At 34.5% G+C, this 21,671-nt stretch overlaps 1 protein-coding gene across 1 annotated transcript in view; it reads left to right on the forward strand.

Annotated features, from left to right (window-relative positions):
- Tsc22d2 (TSC22 domain family, member 2) overlaps positions 1-14,749 on the forward strand; it is a gene marked incomplete at its 5' end in the record, with an annotated part of 38,817 nt that extends 24,068 nt beyond the window's left edge. The window contains 2 exon segments of the mRNA XM_013518634.1: positions 11,810-11,861; positions 13,024-14,749. Coding sequence (XP_013374088.1) covers positions 11,810-11,861; positions 13,024-13,284 — 313 coding nt within the window.
- Between the last annotated feature and the right edge of the window lie 6,922 nt (positions 14,750-21,671).

The following is a 21,671-nucleotide window of genomic DNA, read 5'->3' on the forward strand; positions in this document are numbered from 1 at the left end:
TCTTCAGTCATCACCAGGATCAGTGTAGGGAACTGCTAAGATTCACCTGTATAATTTTTTATTTACTTGAGTTACCTATGTCATAGAGAAACCGCTGTATTTTTTTCTTGGTTAATAAAACCAGATGCAAGGAACAACAACAACAAAAATGGCTATTGGCTTTTTGTTTAAGCTGTCTTTATCAAGGAGAAAAAAGTTTCTTGAGGTCTTCTCATTTTTATTGTATTCCAGTGGTATCATTCTATTAGTTTCTAGTAGTTTAAATAGCTGGTTAATTTCTCATATAGTTGTCCGGGCATGCTAAGAACTAATAATGTCTGTCTATGCACAAGTTATAAAATGTTATTAATGGGCAGAGCATATAACTCAGTGGGAGATCACTTGCTTAGCATGCAGAAGGCCCTGGATTCAATCTCTAGGACCATATAAATAAATAATTTTTTACTGTAATTAGGTAATATATTAAGTATTGTAAGTTATACTGTATTTTCATATTTTTCTTTGAATAATATGTTCAGTATTAGACGTGAAGTTTTATAAGTTAATCCTTTGTTAAATAGTTCCTACCTTTAAGATTTAATTCCAGAGATAAGGGTTGATGAAGACAACAAAAACCAAAATTGTTTATGGAAGAATTAGAGGTGAAGACTATTGATAAGACTCAGCACAGTCCCCACCATCCTCCCTCTCTCAGCTTTCAACTGTGAGCCCCTTATCTTTGCATCACCCTTGCAGTATGTTTTCATTGTGATAGAGCAGTATCTTTCCATACCCCTGCCTTCAGTAACACTATCTATGCACTTGAGTTAACATTGAAAAATATAAAAGACCAAAGAGACTGTATGTTTCAAAAAAAAAAAAAAATGGTAGAAAACTAATGTCCTTATGGGATTCTTTTGCATTTCGTCTGTTTAAAAAAAAAAATTGGACAAGGAAGAGGACTACAGAGAATGTAGGTGAGACATACAACTTCAGGAGACAGTCTTATCTCCAGACTATAAATTAACTTAATAAATTTTAGGTGATGATATAAATGAATTCATCATAAAAGATTTTATACAAACTGATGTGTACAAACTTGTAAAATTCTTATTCCCTGTTGTATAATTATTATCTAGAATTGAAAGACATGGATCTAGGTTGAAATGAGAAAAAGTTTTTAGCTATTAAAAACTTTTTGTTGCTGACATTGTACCTATTTGAATGCAATCTGCTAGAGTGAGAAAATTCTTTAAAACTTTCAGATTTTTATCATAGTGGTATTTTATATTTTTCTTTATTGTTCAACACCAGAATCTCTGTTTTAATTAGGTAATGCCAAAGCAGTGACTCACTAGGATAGTAAATGCTTTAAAGAATAAACACTTTATTCCAGTGCTTTTGTTTGCTTCTAATAATATTGATTGTTGAAATTTCAAGTAACTGAAAGGAAGGCCTGAGATTCTCAGTTAAATACTTTCTTAGAAACTTCTGTTAAATTAATTCAGTGGTCTTTGGAAAAAATTCCTACAGTAAGTTAAGGGTAGTTTATTCTAAACAGTGAAACTTTGAGAACGTCAAGGGATTGGTAAATTTCATTAATGTACAATCAACAGGAATGTCATGTTTAGTAGTGTTATTGAAAGTTGAAATCTGAAGTCAGTTTTTATTATATACATTTTTTACTGTGTTGTCTTTAATATTGACTAATTCAGTACCAAAATCCACATATATTTATTGTAACATAGTTAGGATTAATTCTTTTGGGTGAAACATAACTACAAAATGTGTTTTCTAATACTAATCGTAATTGGTTTTTATTTATATCGCGCTGCCTCAGGAGGTTAATTTGTAATATCTTAATTTGTAATTTAAGTTACCCTGGGAAAGTAGATCTTGTAAAGTGTCAAAGTTGAAATTGATCCAAATAATAGAAAGAACTAATAGGGGTGTAAGTGTTTACTGTTATAAACAGCCTTACATAATCCTTACAACAGTTCTTTAAGATAGTTAAAACTGCAACCTTGTTTTTTACAAATGAGGCTGCGGCTGGTTTCAGTATGTTAACTTGTGAGGGTCACCCCACTAGTAAGTGACTGGAGTTCATATTTTAAAACAGCTTGTTGGAAGCATATGCTCTTAAACACTTTTTCTTTGAGATTAAGCTTTTGACTTAGACTACTGCTGAGAGGCAAGCTTTTTATATCCCAGAATGTCTGACCCCAGCATGAAGTAGAGCATAAAAGGGACATAAACCAAGTGATAGTAAACTGACCAGATACGTTTACTCTTCAGAATATATTTGCTGTCTTCAAATTTGTTGAAGATGTTTCTTTGTTCAGACCTAAGGCAATAGAAATTTTTTAAGTTGTCTCAACTGCAAAACATTGATTTATTGAAAATAAAGATCAACTGTTTTCCAATATCAGTGATGATCTTCACTCTAAAATGAGAAGCAGTTGTCAATTTTAAAACTTCATGATATTCATTCTTCTGGGTTTAACCCTGCTTTGAACCAGCCCCTTGAAAACTTTCATTTTATTACTACCCCTGGACTTTGAGAACAGATTAGGAACGGACAAAATGTAGCAAAGGAGAATTAGTTAATAACCTTGGAACAAAACTGGATTTTAGTTATGTAACCCTGATAACTAGGCTAGTACAATTTTACTTTGTTAATATATTTTGTCAAGAATTAGGCTTTCTTTATACCTTCAAGAGACAAGCATAAATTAAAACATTCGCTATAAAATGATAAAATGTTATGTGCTCTTTACTGGTATTTGGCTTTTTGGTGTACAAAGAGACAGTCTTGTTTTCCTTTTGCTCAAGCTTTATTGTTGAAATGAGATTTAAGAGAATTTGTTGAAGAATAGCTGTTTAAACCAGGAATGGTGGCAGACACCTCTTATCCCAGAATTCTGGGAGCCCAAGACAAGAGGATCACAAGTTTAAGCCCAATGTGGGCAACTTCTTGATGCAATAAGACCTGTCTTAAAAATAAAAAATAATAATAATTTTTAAAAATTTAAAAAGAGCTGGAAATGTAGTCCAGTGCTATAATCCCCAGTAGTGGAAGAAAAAAAGAAGAAAAAACAAACTATTTAGTTGAAAGAAATCTTATATAGAATGCATGAGTGCTTACTTCAGCTGCATATATACTAAAACTCAGAATGATACAGAGAGGATGAGCATGGTCCCTGCACAAGGATGATATATATGCACACCCACGTTCATAACGGCACAATTTGTAATAGCCACATCTTGGAAACAGCCCAAATGCCCATCAACTGGTGACTGGATGAAGATGTGGTTTTTAAATATAATGGAGTGCTACCCTGCCATAAAGAAAAGCTTGAGATATTTCTAGGTAAATGTATGCACCTTGAGACCATACTTCTAAGTGAAATAAATTGGACACACATGACACACTGTTTCTCTGGTGTGAGAAACCAAAAGTATAAATAATAACTAAAATGTATAATCGGTATTGTGAAATAGGAAGAAAATGAATATTCAACTGGAGAGGGGAACAAGGCAGAGGAGAGGGAAAGGTAAGAAGGGAAAAGTAAAAAAAGGAAAATGGAAACAAAGCTTTTGTAAATGGAAAGGGGAGGAGGGGTTGAAGGGAGGATAGGGGAATGGGAAAAAATGGTTATATTGTGTACAGGTACAAGTGATGAATGTGATCTTTTAATTTTTATCTATACTTTCTTCTGGTTTTTTGTTTGTTTTGAGAGAGAGAGAGAGCGAGCATCTCACTATGTAGTGCACACTGGCCTTAAACTTATTTATGTAGCCCAGGATGACCTCAGACTCACAGTGATCCTCCTTGGGATCAGCCTCCCAAGTGCTGGGATTACAGGCATGGGCCACCACGCCTGGCCTGGAATGCATTTTTAGTGTAATACTTTTATTATGTACATTTATGTAGCCTATTATCAGATGCTTATCACAGATTTTTACTACTTAATAGATTAACTTTGAATAAATAGAAATAACTATAACTAGGAGTTATAAACATTATTGATACCCTATTCCAGTGGTGGTTATAATTCATTGTAAATCAAAGGCATGAGTTTTATAAATCACAGTTATTACTTATGTCGATAGGAGAATTTTGAAATAGTTCCTAGAAAAAGTGGACTTGATCTTTCCTCCTTTCTTTTCTCCCTTGTTGCTTTTCCTGTCTGCCATTTTTTCATGTCTTGTTTGCATTGTATAAGTACAGTAGTGACTCCTTCGTGATCCATTTTCATTTTGTAATGTGTTCTTCAGTATTCTCCAACATGGCGTGATGAAAATACATGTGAATGTTAAAAAATTTTTTAATTATATTAACTTTCACTTGGTCATTAATCCCCCTCAGAATACTTTCCTACCTTGTAATACACATATTCTCATTCTTGCCACTTTCTGAAGCAGTTCTGGAGGTCCTCTTTCCTGAGTGCCTGTTTACATGTTGTGATAAATACAGTTACTGCTGCTGCCAAGTGCCAGCCAACAGAAAGTCAGGCTCATAAACACATTACTGGGTACCCTCATCCACCTTATTCATCAGATCTGGCACCATGTGACTTCTAGCTCTTTCCCAAAGTGAAAATGATTGTGAAAGGTAAATGTTTTGAATCAATTCAGGAGATTGAGGCAACCACAACTCAACTAAAGACACAAAAGAGAACTTCCAGAACTGCTTCAGAAAATGCAAAGAATGATGGGATAAATTCAAAGCAAGCGTAAGTATTTTGACAGGGATTAATGGCACTGTGTCTTTCACTATAATACATTTCTTAAAAATTTTTTTTAAATTGACATTCACCATAGTATTTTTCCATCACACCATGGAATCTTGCTTCCATTTTTGTCCTCCATTTGCTCACCTTCCCGTATAACCACATCCTTAGTTTCTTGTGTGTATCCTTTCACAATTTATGTACATACAGAAGCAAATATATATTATTTCTTCATATATTGTTTCCATCTCAGTACATAAAAAATCATCTTCTTTTTCTTTCTTTTTTTTTGTCTTTTTGAGATGGGGCTCTCACCATGCAGTTCAGGCTGGCCTTGAGCTCACTTTGTAGGCCAGGCTGATCTCAAACTTGCAACAATACTCCTACCTCAGCCTCCCAAGTGCTGAGATCACCAGCATGCACCACTGTGCCCAGCCAGTTTTTAATGTATATTTCAATTAAATGGACAGCCATTCTCCCATTCATTTAACTAGTTCCCTATTGATAGAAACCTCAGTGTTACAAACAGTGCTGTAATAATTGTTTCCGATATCTATAAATAACACAGGATAAACTCAAGATACAGGATTGATAGTTCAAAGTGTAAATAAAGAAAGCAGCCTGATGCATGCGTGTAATACCAGCACTCTAGGAGGTTGAAACAGGAGGATCACATGTTCAAACCCAGCCTAGGCAGTTTAGCACTAAGACTTTGCCTCCAAAACAAATTTTTAAAGCCCAGTATAGATAAGTAAGGGAGGGTAGGGTAAGACATCTGTGTTAGTAAATGGTATTATAGTTTTAATCTGTGTTTTTACTACAATTAAAATACTTTTTAAAAAAACTTAAACACTTTTTTCATGTCTTGTGAACTGTCAGTGTGAATTTTCATTTATCTTTGGGGCTTCTGGTCTTAGCAACTTCCAGAGATACTTTATATTTTAGGGGAATTGTTCAAGAAGCTTTTGATTTTTCTATATTTTCAGGAGTATAATTAACAGATAAGCCTCTCCCACTCTATAAAGTTGTAATGAAATTCTTATATGGGTTTTTAAAAATTCCTTTCATACAAACAATATAGTTGACTTTGAACAAAAGGGGGAGTCTAAGGAAAGATACTTTGCATCAGTTGCATACATTTTTATGAATATTTGGAGTTTATTTTTTTACTGTATGAACCTTTTTTTAATTTAAAAAAAACTAGTTTGAAATGATTGTAGATTCACAAGAAATTACAAAACAGTTTGTATACTCTTCATCTAGTTTCCCTCAATAAGAACATAATTGCATGAGGTCAACCAGGAAGTTGACATTAGTACAGTCCACAACATGTACACTTTTTTCTTTTTTAAACTTTTCTTTTGCTGGCCAGGAATTTGACCTAAAGTAACTGTAAAAATATAAAATATACAAGAGTATTGGTGAACAAGGGTTTTGTGAAAGATGTAAATATCAATCATGCAAATATTTAGTTTAGTTTTTAATACTTTTTAAAGCTTTCATCATATGCTTGGAAGACTGTTTACTTTAAACTGCTTGCTCTGAATGAATGACAGCTTTTAAATCACTCACATTACTAGTAAGAAAAATCTTCATGGGGCATTTTTGTAGGGTTCTTTAATCATGAAATTAGAAATGGCATTTGTTGTACATTAGTAGAATCAGAATACATAAAATTTTTAGCTCTTAGCTTAATTTACTATTAACATCTGATATTAACTATAAAGGTTTGCATTTGCTCAAGAGATAATTCTATATGAATTTTAGACTCTTGAAAGGAGAATTGTTATTTGTACTTAAAATACTGTAAATATTTTTAATCCCCTCTTTTATAAGAGGGGTGGGTATTTCAAAAATTATAGTTAAGTCCCCAACTTAAAAATACCTGAGTTGCAAACTTTCACAGGTGTACTGTGTAAGACTCACTTTATCAGATTATGAACAAATGACTTAGAATAGTCTTTTGAAACAACTCTTTCGTAGATCAGGCACTTACTGTTTTTAACCTTCATAGGCTTGCTAAATTGTAGATTTATTGGAGTTACTTGTAATCAGCAGCATAGTGTCTAAATTGTTCTGAAAATCAAACAAGCCTGGCATGGTGGTGCACACCTATAATCCAGGCACTTGAAAGGCTGAGGCAGTATTACCATGAGTTCAAGGCTGTCTTGAACTGCAGCAAGACGTTGTTCCTTTAAAAAAAAAAAAAAAAAAAAAAAAGTGTTTCTTAGAGAACAGGCAAAATATTACATCTCTAATTTTGGGAAGTAGGGTGAATGAAGATTGTAGATGAGTAACTGGAAGCATTAGAAGGGTCTTTGAATAAAGTAATGTGTTTTTTTTACAGTTTCCTACTTATAGATACATACATGCTTACGATATCTTTAGCTTTCTAACATACTAGAAGAATGTCTTAGTTCTTTGCAAATAGCCAAATTATGCTGACTGCACAAAGATCACCAAACAAGTACCTTTTCTAAGAGGTTGACTCCCTTATTCTCAGAGTTAGACTTCTGGGAATGCACTAGATTAGGTACGTGGCATGTTATGAACATAGTTTAATCTTTGGATCCATATTTATGGTTTCATAACTAACATGTAGTGCTTAAAGCACTCTTCATTTTTACAACTCAGGATTTATTTTAGGTCACAGTAGATATTGTAGTTACTTTTTGTTTTCACAGTCATACTGTTATGGAAGAAAAGGTGGGTGTTTCACATTAGGTCTGGGTTAGAATCTTGTTCTCAGCATTGGCCTCAGTTTGCTCCTTTGTAAAATAAAACTGTTTCCCAATCCTGTTGTAAAGTCTCAGGAACATAGTGTATACCTGCCATAAAGGGGACAGTCATTCATTTATATTTTCCTGTACTTTGTTAATTAGCATTTATATGGAGGGGAGGACAGAAGACAGAGTAGTTAAAAAATGTCCATTGGGAAAAAGAAAAGACATTTGGACTGCTAGCTGTGAGGTAGCTGCCCATATCACTACAAATAAAAAAGTTTGCATAAGAACATCATGAAAAGCCAACCTGTCTTACTACTGCGTTGGTACTATGAGTTTTGCTTTTCCTATGTGTATGATTGTGATTGGTTTATTTTAAATACTAAATTCAAGCTCACTTGGTTATTTTGGGGGCAGTGCCAGAAAATAAAAATGTATCATATAGAAAATAATATTTTTACTGTCTTCCTTTCCATAGCTCTATATTTCTGTTCCTTCCATAGCTACAATTCTCTATTTATCTGAAAATGCTAATCAAGGTTTAATTTTATTCTAATAGTCCATAATAAACAGAAAGTTTCTCTTTAAAAATTAACCTTCGACTTTCTTAGCACTTGTAGTTTACCATAATAGTAATTTTAAAGAAGAGAATTTAAGCTCATCATTTTCCCCGTACTTCTATGCCAGTAATTTTAGCACTGGATTTAAAATAGACTTATTTCCGCTTGAGGCTATATATATATATATATATATACATATATACCCCTTAATCTAAAGTGTATAGTTTTTGGATTTTTGTTTGTTATTCTATGGTTCTGAGTATTGAACACAGTGCTAGCAGCCACTGTACCACTGAGCTACATCCCATCCTTCCCCAACCCCTCTTTGACAGGGTCTTGACAGGTATTCCAGGCTGGCCTTGAACTTAAGATCCTCCTGTGTCAGCCCTCTGAGTAGTTGGGATTACGTGTGTGTGCCACAGTGCCGGGCTGGTTTATTCTTAGCACTACCTTTTTGGAGTACCTAATTATGTATAAGTGTGTATCTTTAGTCTTCCACTTTGGGAAGACTAAAAAAGCTTAAGTTGAGAAAGTTATCCATTAAAACTTGATGTGATAAATGCAGTAATTAAAAAGAAAACAAGGTAACATTAGGTGAAAGAAGGAAAATTGAAGGAAAATCATTTATTCTGTTTCAGTGATCTTATTTTGAAACAGAGCCAAATCACTAATTACTTTGAACACCATAGAAAACACCTTTCTGCCCTCATTGAAATAGTAATTTTAAAGCCTTTTGTAAGATCTTGAAATCAAAACTACACTCTTACTTACTTAAGGATACCAAATACTATAAACCTGACTATGTAAAGCAGTGATTCTCAAACCTTAGTTTCTGTCCAAATCATCTGGAAAGGTTATTAAAAGGCACCACCTGTTGCCATCCCAGGAGTGTCCATGGATCTAGGGAGTGTCCAGATATTTCTGTCTCTAGCAAATTCCAAGTGACACTGGTGCTTCTGATCTAGAACTTGTACTTTCAAAACTGCTGACGAATCTGAATTTTTAAAAATGTAATTGCTTCCTAGTATTAACCATTGTTTCACATTTAATTATTAGTATCACATTTAAATGGTATGCTTGTTAGCTCTTACGTATCAGACACTGTTCACTTCTTTACAAAAGTGAAGACACGGATCATCCCTCAAGAAGTTCGATCTTGTTGAATCAACAGTGTTAGCATTAAAATGGTAAAAATAATCACTACCACGTATTGAGTGTTCAATGTGCCGGGAACTATGCTAAATATTATAGAAACTCATTTAATCTTCACAGTAGTTTTATGAATTAGAGGATATAAACCTTATTTTAGGTGAAACAACTGAGGACTACAAATGTTAAATAATTTCCCTAAACTGAGGTACATCGGTTCATGAAGTTCTTTTTGCAGTCTGGTCATAGAATTTATTCCGCAATTGAAGTACCACTGTATTCACCCAATAAGTATATGGAGGAGCCAGAATTTGCTATTCTGTGTTACTGTGCTGTTAAAAAATAAAACCATGAATATTGGTGGAGCACAGGAGGGACGGACGAATTTGACTGTACCTTAGGAAATCAGAAGGTGTGGCAGGAGAAATGACACTGGGGAGAGGGGCTGAAATGTAGGGACAAGACTTGGAACTGTGATCATCTCCAGCAGAGGGAGCAGTTCCTGCAAAGTCAAGGAAACCTGAGGGAGGGAACAGAGCGACTGTTCCACAGATTGCAAATACTTATGTAAAACAATAATACAATATACCAAGCTAAGCAGTTTTAAAAATAAAATTAGAGGGGATTTTTTTGCGGGGGATGGAGTATGTTTTCTCCTTTGGCTTTCATCTCTGTATGCCAATGATTCTCAATTAATGGTCAGGCAGCAGCACCTGGGAACTTGTTAAAAATACATATTCCTGGGGCCCATTTCATACCTACTGAATCAGAAACTCTGCGGTGGAGCCTAGCAATCTGTTTTCACCAGACTCCCAAGTGACTTGCACGTGCTGCTGTAGTTTTTGACCACTGCTGGATTATTGAATTGTTGAATAAGAGGCTTCAAAATGATCAGGGGTTACTGTAATGATAGTAATTATATGTATGACCAGTGTAGTTTGTGAGAGTACAATGCTCAACAGATTTGAAATATTAGTACCTTTTAAGGGTACATATATTCAAATCAACATTCAAGGAATCACCTTTTAATTATTCCTTAGGTAGAGGAAGGAATTAGAAACTTGCTAATTTTTGTTTTCTTAGTTTTTTTCCCCACTTGCTGGTTAATATATAAAACATATTAACAATATATTCTCTTTAATCCATATGTATTGAAGGAATAGATTGCATTGAAGAGTAATTCAGTTTTTCCTGGTAGAAATAAAAATACAGAAAGTATAATATAGCATTCTCAAGCAAATGCTAATGTAATTGTGTATCATTTTTTTGGCCAAAGTGCAGTTGATATTTTGGTGAACATGGATTCTGGTACGAAACTTTACACTAAAGCCTTACATTTTTTATAGTTGTCCTATAATTTATAGTTAATGTAGTCTTTGCCCAGCTCTTCACAAGCAATTTTAGTAAATGTGCTGCCAAAGCAAGCGCTGTACAAGCATTAAGGCCCAACATATAAAGTATTTGTTAATGATTTGTGTATTCTTTCCCATTTTTAGGTATACAGAATCCGTTTTCATCTTAGAAATATCAACAAGAAAAACTAAAGTAATATAGTATAATTAGGTGATTAATGCTCAGAAAAATTTAGAAGTGAAATTTTAACTGCAGAGTCAACACCAACCTGCTCATTTTACAGAAGAGGGAACAAAGATTTAGGGAAGTTAAAGTGGTGATTGGCTGGTGGTCATGTTCGTGAATAGCAGAATTAGGACTGTAGGCAGGCCTACTTGGATTACAATCTAAAAGGCACTACTACATTGACCAGGGTATTTCTAAGACTTGTCTAACATTGAAGGTCTTCCTCTATTAAAATAGTAAAATAGCAGGTTTTCCTTTGCGAGACTAATTAAAAAAAAAAAAAAAAAAAAAAACCACCCTAGTTCTGTTTTTCACAATCTATAAAAACTCAACAAGAGGCCATAGATTCTTGGTTACTTACTCTTACTATTCAATACATGGCAGAATACATAAACCACCAGTTATGTACTCAACTTTCTGATATCATACAAATACTAACTTGATACTTAAATCTGGGACATTCTTACTGAATGACAACTTTCAGTTATTTTCAGGAAAAATTAGTCTAAGCCAAAAGCCTTATTACGTGATTTTTGTCAGCAAGTAATCTATAATCAAAGCATGTCAGTCTCCCAGAATATCTCCTTGTTAATAAGCCCTGCCAAAAGACCTTTGAATTGTTTTTAGAAGCCATTTCTATAAATCAGATGTTAAAATGTGAAATATGTAAAAGAGAAGTCATCTGAGTTGTAATGAAGTAATCACTAGGATTTCTACATGAAAGGCAAATCAAATGTGTAGTTGTTTAATGAACTTTAAAAAATGAGAGGGTACTGCTCATTCAAAATGTATCTTTTTCAGACTACTAAAGGAAGGACACCTGAATAAAACTTAGGGTTACTTTTAAAGTAGCATACATATGTCTGTCACAGGCAAATTATAAATGTTGAACCTACAAAAATTTTTAGAAGTCATCTGTTTAAACATTAGAGCTCTGAGTACTGAAACTGTGATAATAGACTTAATAAGCTATTTCAAATTATCATATTTGTTTTTAAGTGAAACACAAATTCTGCATTATTTTTGAGTTGGAAGACAGATTAAATGTTTTTAGAGTAACTTAATTAAATATTCTAATTTTTTCCAGTGCATCTGGGGGAGGTGGTGTAGCCATTGACAACAAAATTGAACAAGCAATGGTAAGTACAAATTTATAGTCCTCTCATTTCACAGACTGTTGGTTGTATGAAACACTGTTTATATCAGTTCTAACTAGCAAATGCCTAATTACTTAAACAGAGTTAGCCAGATTATATTTTTTGATGATAAGTTTCAGTCAGAGGTGCCTAGACCGTTGAGAACTTTTAGTCCAGAAGTATCATTTGAATAAATACTTATCCCATTTGAATGTCTCACACTTCATGCATTGCCATTGACAAAGGGCTATTGGAGGAGCCATGCGTGATTAAAGTAGTATATTGTCAGCAGAGCATTAGCATCCTCTGGTCATTATAGGTGCTGTCTCACTGAGCTCTGATCATTAGGATTGTTTCTGGTCTGGTTTCTGCTATTGCTATCAATTTTTTTGTTCCCTTAAAAATATTTTGTTTAGAGGGCTGGGGATTTAGCTCAGTGACACAGCCCCTGCCTGGCAAGTGTGAGGTTTTGAGTTTGATTCCCGGTACTGGGAAAAAAAACAAAAACAAACAACAAAAAAAATTTTGTTTATATTATATAAAATGTTGATTTAAGGTTATTTAAAGTATAGGTAAGCTATAAATAAGCACTTTCAGACTCAGACTATGGAAAAAATAAGCCAGACTTTAAAGTTAAAAGGTACAGTTCATTTTATCTCCAAAATTAAGCTATGACTAGTTTTATTACCGCATAGCTTTCCACTGGAATATTACAATGTCATTGCTATGTTCTCTTGTTATAACATCTAAGAATGTTCTTTTAAGCTTTTATTATTTTTAATTCTAAGTTTAAACTTTATTAGACTGCTACACTGCCCAGGCTGGTCTCGAACTTCTGATTCCCCCGACTCCCATGTTACTCTCTCAAGTAGCTAGGATTACAGGCATCCACTATGTCTAGAGCTAATTCTAAGTTTATAATTGGTCATTTAGGGAGGAAATATTTTGGGGAAATCATTTTAAACTTTGAAAATTCTGAACTTGCTGCTATAGGTAGAAACTAGATTTTTTTTTCCCACCCATCTGCAGCAGAAACATTAAAAACAAGAGCAAAAAATGTAATGTAAGCACACCTTGTGTTTATAAGGCAACAAGTGGGCTATAATCAAGTATCTCAACCTTTCCCTTTCATTCACTTTGACATTCCTAATTTTGTTTTTCACAGGATCTGGTGAAAAGCCATTTGATGTATGCAGTAAGAGAAGAAGTGGAAGTTCTAAAGGAACAGATAAAAGAATTAGTTGAAAGAAACTCTTTACTTGAACGTGAAAATGCACTGTTAAAATCTCTTTCAAACAATGATCAATTATCCCAACTCCCAGCCCAACAGGCCAATCCTGGTAGCACTTCTCAACAGCAAGCAGTGATAGCACAGCCTCCGCAGCCAACGCAACCTCCACAGCAGCCGAATGTCTCCTCTGCATAAAGCTTTCTTAAGCCTCATTAAGGAAAAACACCGAAAGCAATCTATCCTTGTGTGCCACTGGTATTCTTTTCCTCCACTTTATACAAAAGCAAGTAGCCATGCTTCGGTTGTGTGTTTGGCCTTTTCAGTATTAGACAATCATTCTACAAGAGCTTTTCCTCTAAAATGTCATGCAGCACTGTTGATGTCCAGTTCTCTGTCATCAGTACACAAGGAGAATAATAGATGGGGTTTACTAAAGCAAGCGAAGTCTGCATTTTTCCTGGTGCACATGAGTGGGGTCTGTAAGCATTTGGGTGGCTCTCCCATGTTTCCTATTACCCGTGGATTTACCTTGAGCCTTCTTCATCATATAAATAACAGTTCATCTAAAGAGCCACTTTTCTTTCAGTATCAGTAACATTTGCCTACATAAGTTTTCATTTATTTGTGTTTTATTTATTACAGGGCTGCTATTTTCATAATGTACATGAACAATGTCACAGAACTTTTTTTAATTTTTTTGGATAATTATAAGTATCAGTAAAGGAATTAAAAGACAGGATTGCGTTTAATAGATAAAACGTTTAGGCAATAATTGAACAAAAGAATCCTGGCATATTTCTAACACTAATGGCAATTTACCTTTGGTATTTATTTTCAGTAGTAAAGACCCAGCTTGAATGTAAATTTTGTATAGTGTAAGTATGAAGAACATAGTGCAACTGTACAGGTAGTCACCAGTTATTGTGATATAATAAATAATCGGGCTATTTTGATGAAGAAAACTTTGTTCATTTGTTTCTACTTTCTAATAGAGAAATTGCCACGATTCCTCTGCTTTTCAACATTTCGTATGAGTTTTTTTTTCCAGGTGGGAATAAAAAGCTGTGAAATTGTTCAACCTACTTTGTAACCAAAGAAGCAAAGCTGTGTAATGGAGTTTTGGGTTTTGTTTTTTTTTTTTATATATATAATGCACATTCTTTATGTATTTTTATTTAGTGTTTTTCTTGGTCACAATTTTCTTTGCGTCTAGCATGATCTGCATGACCTATAATCTTTGAACCACTTTCGTACCTCATGTTTTTATCCAGCACTCTTATTGTAATATGTACTAGTCTGTGAACAATGTCAAATAAAAAAACGAACAGGTAGTATGGTGGAGCTGAGCTAGTGTGCAATACACTAGTTGTACAAAAACAAAAATGAAGTGAGCCATCTTTTGTTCATTTAAAATGGTGTTTTGAATTTCGTATGCAGAAAACGTTTTGTTACATTGCAGATTTTAATGTATTTAATAAATGCAACATGCAGATTAAGTGCAGTGTATACTGAATATTTAAATTAAAATGTACATTTCATAAATACAGTTTCAAGAGAAAGCATCATTTTGTGTATACTAACACATTAAGTGTATGTCAGAAATTGATGTATAAATATATTTTAACACATTTTCTGAAATTAAACTGCAGTTTTGTTGAAATATTTGGCTCTATATGTGTTCAAAATTTGACTAGATTTGTATTTTCACAGTTCAAAATACTCCTTAAAAACCTATGTTATTAATGACAGTAATAGTCCTTAAATTTTCAAAGTAAAATAATTTAAAGAATGCAAGAATGGTGAGCAATATTTATACTCAATATTCATATATGTTAATGATGTAAGTAGGAAATCCTTGTCTACCAAAACTTTTACTTGAATTCAGAAAGGTGCCTGTAGAATTAACATGTGCTGTACCTGTAGCCAGCTAGCTAATCAAGAGTTAATGAGAAATAATAATAATTACCTCTTCATGTAAAAGAGGGGTAAGTGTTCTTTATCTTTTTGAAGTAAATCTTAAATGAGATTAACCATAAAACAAAAGGCATAAAACTGAGTTGTACATTGGATTATCAAATATTTTATATGCTAGTTATGCTGCAGGATATATTGTTCACTGAACAAAATTTTAATAACATTAGAAATATTTAAAAGAACTAAATGTACTGTATAGGCTAAAATAACCCTAAGGATGTGGTTTGAGAATTCTAGAACCACCATAGAGAAGACAATGTGAAACTTTGTTGATGGAATGATGTGATATCAGATTCCTAGGTACGCCTTTCCAGTCCTACCAACGTGATAGTTGATACAGGCAAAGAAAAACTAATGTTGCAAGAGGGGTTGCAAGACTCAGTGGTAGAGTATTGCCCATATTCTCAAGGCCCTCTCTTTAATTCTCAGCAGCAAAAAGAGTGGTATAATTTCTGTGAAAACGAGAGATTTTGACTCTGGAGATAGAAAAACACTTCATAAATACAATACTCACCAAGAAAGAGATTAATACTGGTCAAGGTTTAAAATGATAACTAATAGTAATTACTGTTATTTACATATTTTAAAAATACAATGAGAAAATAGTTGAAAGAATGGTTTTTAAGAGCTCAATCTGTAGTAACCTAAGAAATGCAATTAGTATTTTTAACAAATAGTTATGTGTCTTTTAAATAACAGGGCTTAATGTATTAAGGCAGGTTTTCCTGTGTTCTCCAGAAAATAATTTGGCAATATATATTAAAGCCTTAACTATTAATAAACTTTTCAGTTTAATGACACAAAGCTCATGGTGCAGCGCTCCAAAAACGCAGTTAATTGTGCTTGTTCTCTGCTTATCCTCTCCTTCCCCTAGAGTTCAGACACCCTGTATCTGCTGTCCTGTGCCCCCCGACACACGAAAATGTGTATTTACATCAAAAACTAGTCCCATGAGGCACACCTCGTACTCCAAAGTCAGGAGCAAACTTTTTTTTTTTTTTTTTTTTGGTTTTTTTCTGGTACCGGGAACCGAACTCACGACCTTGCGCTTGCCAGGCAGGCGCTTTGCCACTGAGCTAAATCCCCAGCCCCCAGTCAGGAGCAAACTTGAAGGTGGAAAAGCTATTACGTTTATATCTGGAAAGGTCAAGCACTTCCCCAATAGGTTAGTCCTTTCAGGGTCTTAGTTTCCACTTTGTCTTGGAGTTACAGGGTCTGTTGCTTCAAATAGGATATTAATTTGGGGGGCACAATCTTAAATGTCATTAATTTTCTCAGTACAATTCCTGTAGTCCAGGGTGCTACACAAGCTTGCTGATGGTTTAATTGAGCCAACCAGAAAATCATAGAGTTATGCTACTGTAATGTGTGTATAATTTTTAAACCTAGCTTTCCCCAAAGAAAGTTCATTTTAGGTAGTTCCAATATATGTAATATTTACAGGTTGCCACTCCCCCAAAAATAAAAATGTAAGGAGTTGGGAGGATTAAGCATTTGGTCACTTTAAAATTAAATAAAGCCCAGCAGCAAGTTCTTTATGGCATGATTAAATTCTCTTCAGTAATCCTGTTACAGTGACAAAGTCCAATTCTCGAGATAGGCAATTTAAGGATATAGACAAGCCAACTAATGCAATGCAATAGAAAATACAATCAAAGATAGCTTTGTTGGGTAGCTATCTGAAAGGTGACATCTGTGTTTTGAAGGTTATAACTAGCCAACTGGAAGAGCATTTCAGGTGCAAGGAAAATAGCACTGGAAGGTAAAAGAGGGCATAAACAAGGCTCATTAAGACAGCCACAGAATTATATAGCATACAGATATAATGACTGGCCCACCTCAGAAAGCAGTGATTTATATTATATATTAAGTAATGAGATGTTATGCTCAATCGCAGTGGCAGACAGGAATAGACTGGAGGGCTGAAACTGGAAACAGAAGTGATTTGGCTGGATGACAACAATCCAGAAAAGACAAAGGCAATTTTGTTAAGCATGTGAAGTTTTTCTTAGGTCTTTCTGTACCATTTTCCAATAAATATTTCATTTTCCATATAAGATGCCCTGCTTTCTTGACCCCTCAAGAAAAATCAAAAGAACCCAATTCTCATACTTTGAAGTTAGAGTTGCCTTTTATGTGTAACAGTCATGTATCTGAAATTGAAAGTCTTTGTTATTAAAGGAATTGCAAGAAATTAACCGAAGGATGGAGGAAATCAAGGAGCTCTGGTCACTTTATGCCTCTGTAAATTCAGCCCTAAAAGTGAAATTAAATGTAATCCTTTTATAGTGACTAAAATTACCGTGATTCTAAAGGTTTTCCCTAAAAGCTGTTCCTTGCTCTCTGGAAAGGGTAATACAAGTACTGGCCCCACTGCAAGTTACTGTCAGGAATAGTTCACACTCAGCTTTTCATTCTTTTTAAGTCAATCCAGCAGCTGCTTTCTTCTGAATATAATCTCCTGCTTATGCAAAACTGGACCTTTTCTCCCACTTCATACCTCAAGCTTCCTAATCTATTTTCTAGCAATACCAATTGTTCATTATTTTGTGGTTTATGTTTGTACCTATTTACCCCATTTTGAAATTCCAGAATACATCCCTGTCTCCTATTTCTGTATTAGGGCACAGAATGTCTACACCGCAACCTTTTAAATGCATGCATTCCCTTTGTACTATACAAGTACTGTGTAACCATTTTCCTAGTGTGGTAAAATTGGTATGATGTGCTATGTTCAGAGATGAAAATGCTAGAGGGAAGCACTGTACAAGAAGGGCAGTTTGGGGAATTTCCCCACTGCCTACTGTCACAGAACTAGATTAAGTTTGCAAACTAAGATGCTGCCTACAGAAGCCATCGTTACCCCTTTGAAAGAGGGAAGAAGGTGTGCTGACTTAGAAAAATAACTGAATTTTAAGAGGCAAATGCCACACTTCAACTTTCCCATGAAAAAAGTTGATGTTTTTTTCATTTCAGTCTTTCACATACCTGCAGTATTTTCGTGTAACAGCTGCAAAATACTCAGGCTCACTACAAAATTTTTCCATATCACACTTCTTGCTGTCATTTCACAGGCAAGCAACGCATCTATAGATAGATCAGACCTGAGGAAGTCCACAGATGTTCTCCTACCCTATGGCACAATGTAATATCAGGTCAGGGACTAGTTCCAGTTTTCCTGCTAAAAAATAAAACATACAAATATATATCACTTGATCAGGTGGCAATAATACAGAATTATAAAACCCCCAAATAGAAGTCTTGGAGAAATTCAGGTTTGTTTTTTATTTTATAGAAATACTGTTGAAATGCATTCTATTTAAGTCTAGATGCTATTACCTGTACTGTATCTCTTAGGGGACAGAAAGGTGACTAGGATATGATTTGTGCTCTCCAGGAGCTCAAAGTTCAGTGTCAAAGTAAAAACAAGTGCCATATTTTTTATTCAGAGCAAATGTCATAGTTTGTGGACCTTATATCATTGGTTAAATGAAAGGTTCATATAAATCATTGCAATGTCATGTGAAACTTTTTGCCATTGCCCAGAAACAACTTTAAATCACCAAAAAGCTTTAACATCAGTAACATTTTTAGAAATGGGGGAACTGTAGAAAGGTTCCCACCCTTACCTTGAGCCTGTAAGTTGTCCCCTAAAAAAGACTCATCGGAGAGAAAAGTTTACACATTTTTTTCTTGCTCTTAAATTTGTAGATAATGGAACTGATTTGAATCTAAAGTAGGGTTTGTGTGTGGTAAGTTCTATTGTATCATAACACATTCATCTTGACTGATAAAAGCAGCTACCATTCAATGAACTGAGTTAAGAATCACTCAGGTGCCTGATGCCAAAAATAAATGTCTCATAGAAATAAGAAATAAATACTGAGTAATGATAAGTGTGATATTTCAAATCAGCAGGGAAAGAATTAGTCAACAAATAGTATTGAGAGAACATAACATTTAGGAAAAAACAAGTTTAGCTCTCTTACAAAAATTAACTCCAGCTAAATTAGCAGGGAATCATCTACTTTAGGGTCACATACTCCTGTTAGAAATTGAAAACTATGAAAATGCTTTCATAAGCAAAAGTTTTACAAATAAGAGACGCTGAACTTCTGCAAAATAAGGAAAACGTGAAAACCCAAGAAATGCAGATCCAACAGGCAAATTAGTAAAAAAAATTAAGATAGATATATACCCATCTATATATAGACAGCACAAGCAGGCAAGTATGTGGGAAACCACTAATCTCACATTGTTGGTGAGTGCACAAGTTGGCACTGCCACTTTTAAAAGCAATTGGGTAATACCCATCAAAATTGTTGTGACCCAACAATTCCAATTTTTAATTTATACCCTAAAAAACACATGTGAGTTCACAAGGTAGCTTGTATAATGATGTCATTTGTACCTTTGCTAGTTATCGTATAAAACTGGAAAAACCAAAATAACTCATCAAAAAAAAAAAAAAAATGGAATGTGGTATACATTATATTAAGTATCAGTGAAAACAGATGTGTCCTACATGTACAGAAATGAAAGATGTCGGGCTAGAGATAAAGCTCAGTGGCACAGCACCTGCCTGGCAAGTGCAAGGTCTTGAGTTCAATTCCTGGTACCTAAAAAAAAAAAAAAAAAAGTATATATATATATAAAAGAAATGGACAGAGGTCTAGGATACAAGATTAAGTTTGTTAAAAGGTCTGGGGAAAACTGAAGGGCAATACATGTAATACATATACCATTGATGTTAAATATGTGCCACACATTCACACACAAACACACAAATACTGTATGATAGACTCCTACCAGTACTATTCATGTACTGTATAAATATAGAGAAAGTCTGAAAGATACTAACCAAACTGTTAACAGTAGTTTGGTGGTATGCATTAGCTTTAAGTGTAATGTTTGATGTTTTCGAATATGCATTCATGTATTGTTTGTGTAATGCCAAATTAATAAATTAGAAATAAAATAAAATAGAAAATGTTTTCTTGTCTGCTACTAATATTCCCATGGGGGCCAGGGTATCACCATCTTCTCCCCTGCCCAGGAATGGTTTTTTCTGTCTCCCCCATTTACTTCACCCTTTCTTCTGGCTTCTTCAGCGTCAATTGATGCTGAGTAACATCCCCCCTAACTGAAGATGGGTTCCCTCCACTTGCTTCTTCAGCTCCCGCCTCTTCCTTTGTGCTTCTTCCCCGTCCATTCGCCGCTCATCTCCGCGCAGCCTGCCTTTGGCGCTCCCTGCAGCAAGGGAAGTTTTCTTGCCAAGATTGCCGGGGATCACTTTGCTGCTAATTCTGTTCCATTCATTTCCGTTCTTACACATACTGAATTGTTGGACATAATTTCTGTTACAGTATAATTATTGTAGGAAATGGTAGCTCATTTTGGTTTTTTAATTTTTTAGAACTTTCTCTCGTAAAAAGTATATAGCTACATTGTTTCTTTTTAACCCAATGTCTTTTAATAGATGAATTTAATCTATTTTTATTTATTATGATTGGCATATTTGAATATATTTCTGCCATCTAATTTTGTGTTTTCTCCTTAAAGTGTCCCCATCTTCCCTTCTCCAGCCTAATTCAATTGATTGTTTTACTCATCTTTTACCGCTGTTAAGATTGAGAAGTTACATATCATGTCCATTCCTCCAGTGGCTACTTTATGATTCTTTTGTCTTTAACTTGTAGAAATTTTAATCAGGCTGGGTGTGGTGGCACACACCTGTAATCCCAGCATTTGGGGGGCTTGAGGCAGGAGGCTGTGAGTTCAAGGACAGCCTAGACCACATAGCAAGACCCTGTCTCAAAAAAAAAAGTTTAATCTTATGCAAAAGTAAACAGTCTAATGAACTCCTATCTACTTATCACTCAGTTTAAACAATTATCTATTCACAGCCAATCTTGTATTATTTGCTCTCCCACCCAGGAGCCCATGGATTATTTTGAAGGAAATCCAAGATACCATAGACTTCATCCATATGTATTTCAGTGTATATCTCAAAAGATAAAGATTCTTTTAAAAAATAAATAACCACAATACCTACTTCAAAAATAACTCCTTAGTACCATAAAAGAAAGTCAACGTCCACATTATCCTACTTTTCATAAATTTTTATAGCATATTTGTTTGTACCTGATCAAAATAAAGGTCAGATGTTGCAAGTGGTTGGCATGACTCCAAATCTCTTTTAGCCCGTAGGTGCCCCCCCTTTTCTTGAAATTCTTTTATGAATCTTGGTTGTCTTGTAGCTTTCCCCAAAGTCTCTTTTTTTTTATTGCATTCCTGTAGATATTATGGCCCTGTATTTCCTGGAAGTTAGATCTAGAAGTTTAATCAGACTCAGGTTCATATTGTGTCAAGATTATATCATGAGTGGCACTATATATTTGGTCGCGTAACATCAGGTCACCTCTACTTTGTCACGTTGGCAGCATTGACAATCATCATCATCACCCAAGAGCGCATTCTATTATTCTTTCCTACCCGTTAGTGAAACACTTCTCTAAACAGAAACCCACCCTTGTCAACTGTTCACTCACCTTGTGGTATGTAGCTCATATAAGAAAGGCAGAGACCATTCATTCCTTAACTCAAGT

Source organism: Chinchilla lanigera, unplaced genomic scaffold (assembly GCF_000276665.1).
Source record: "Chinchilla lanigera isolate Chin_1 unplaced genomic scaffold, ChiLan1.0 scaffold00047, whole genome shotgun sequence".
In the NCBI taxonomy this organism is placed as follows: Eukaryota; Metazoa; Chordata; class Mammalia; order Rodentia; family Chinchillidae; genus Chinchilla; species Chinchilla lanigera.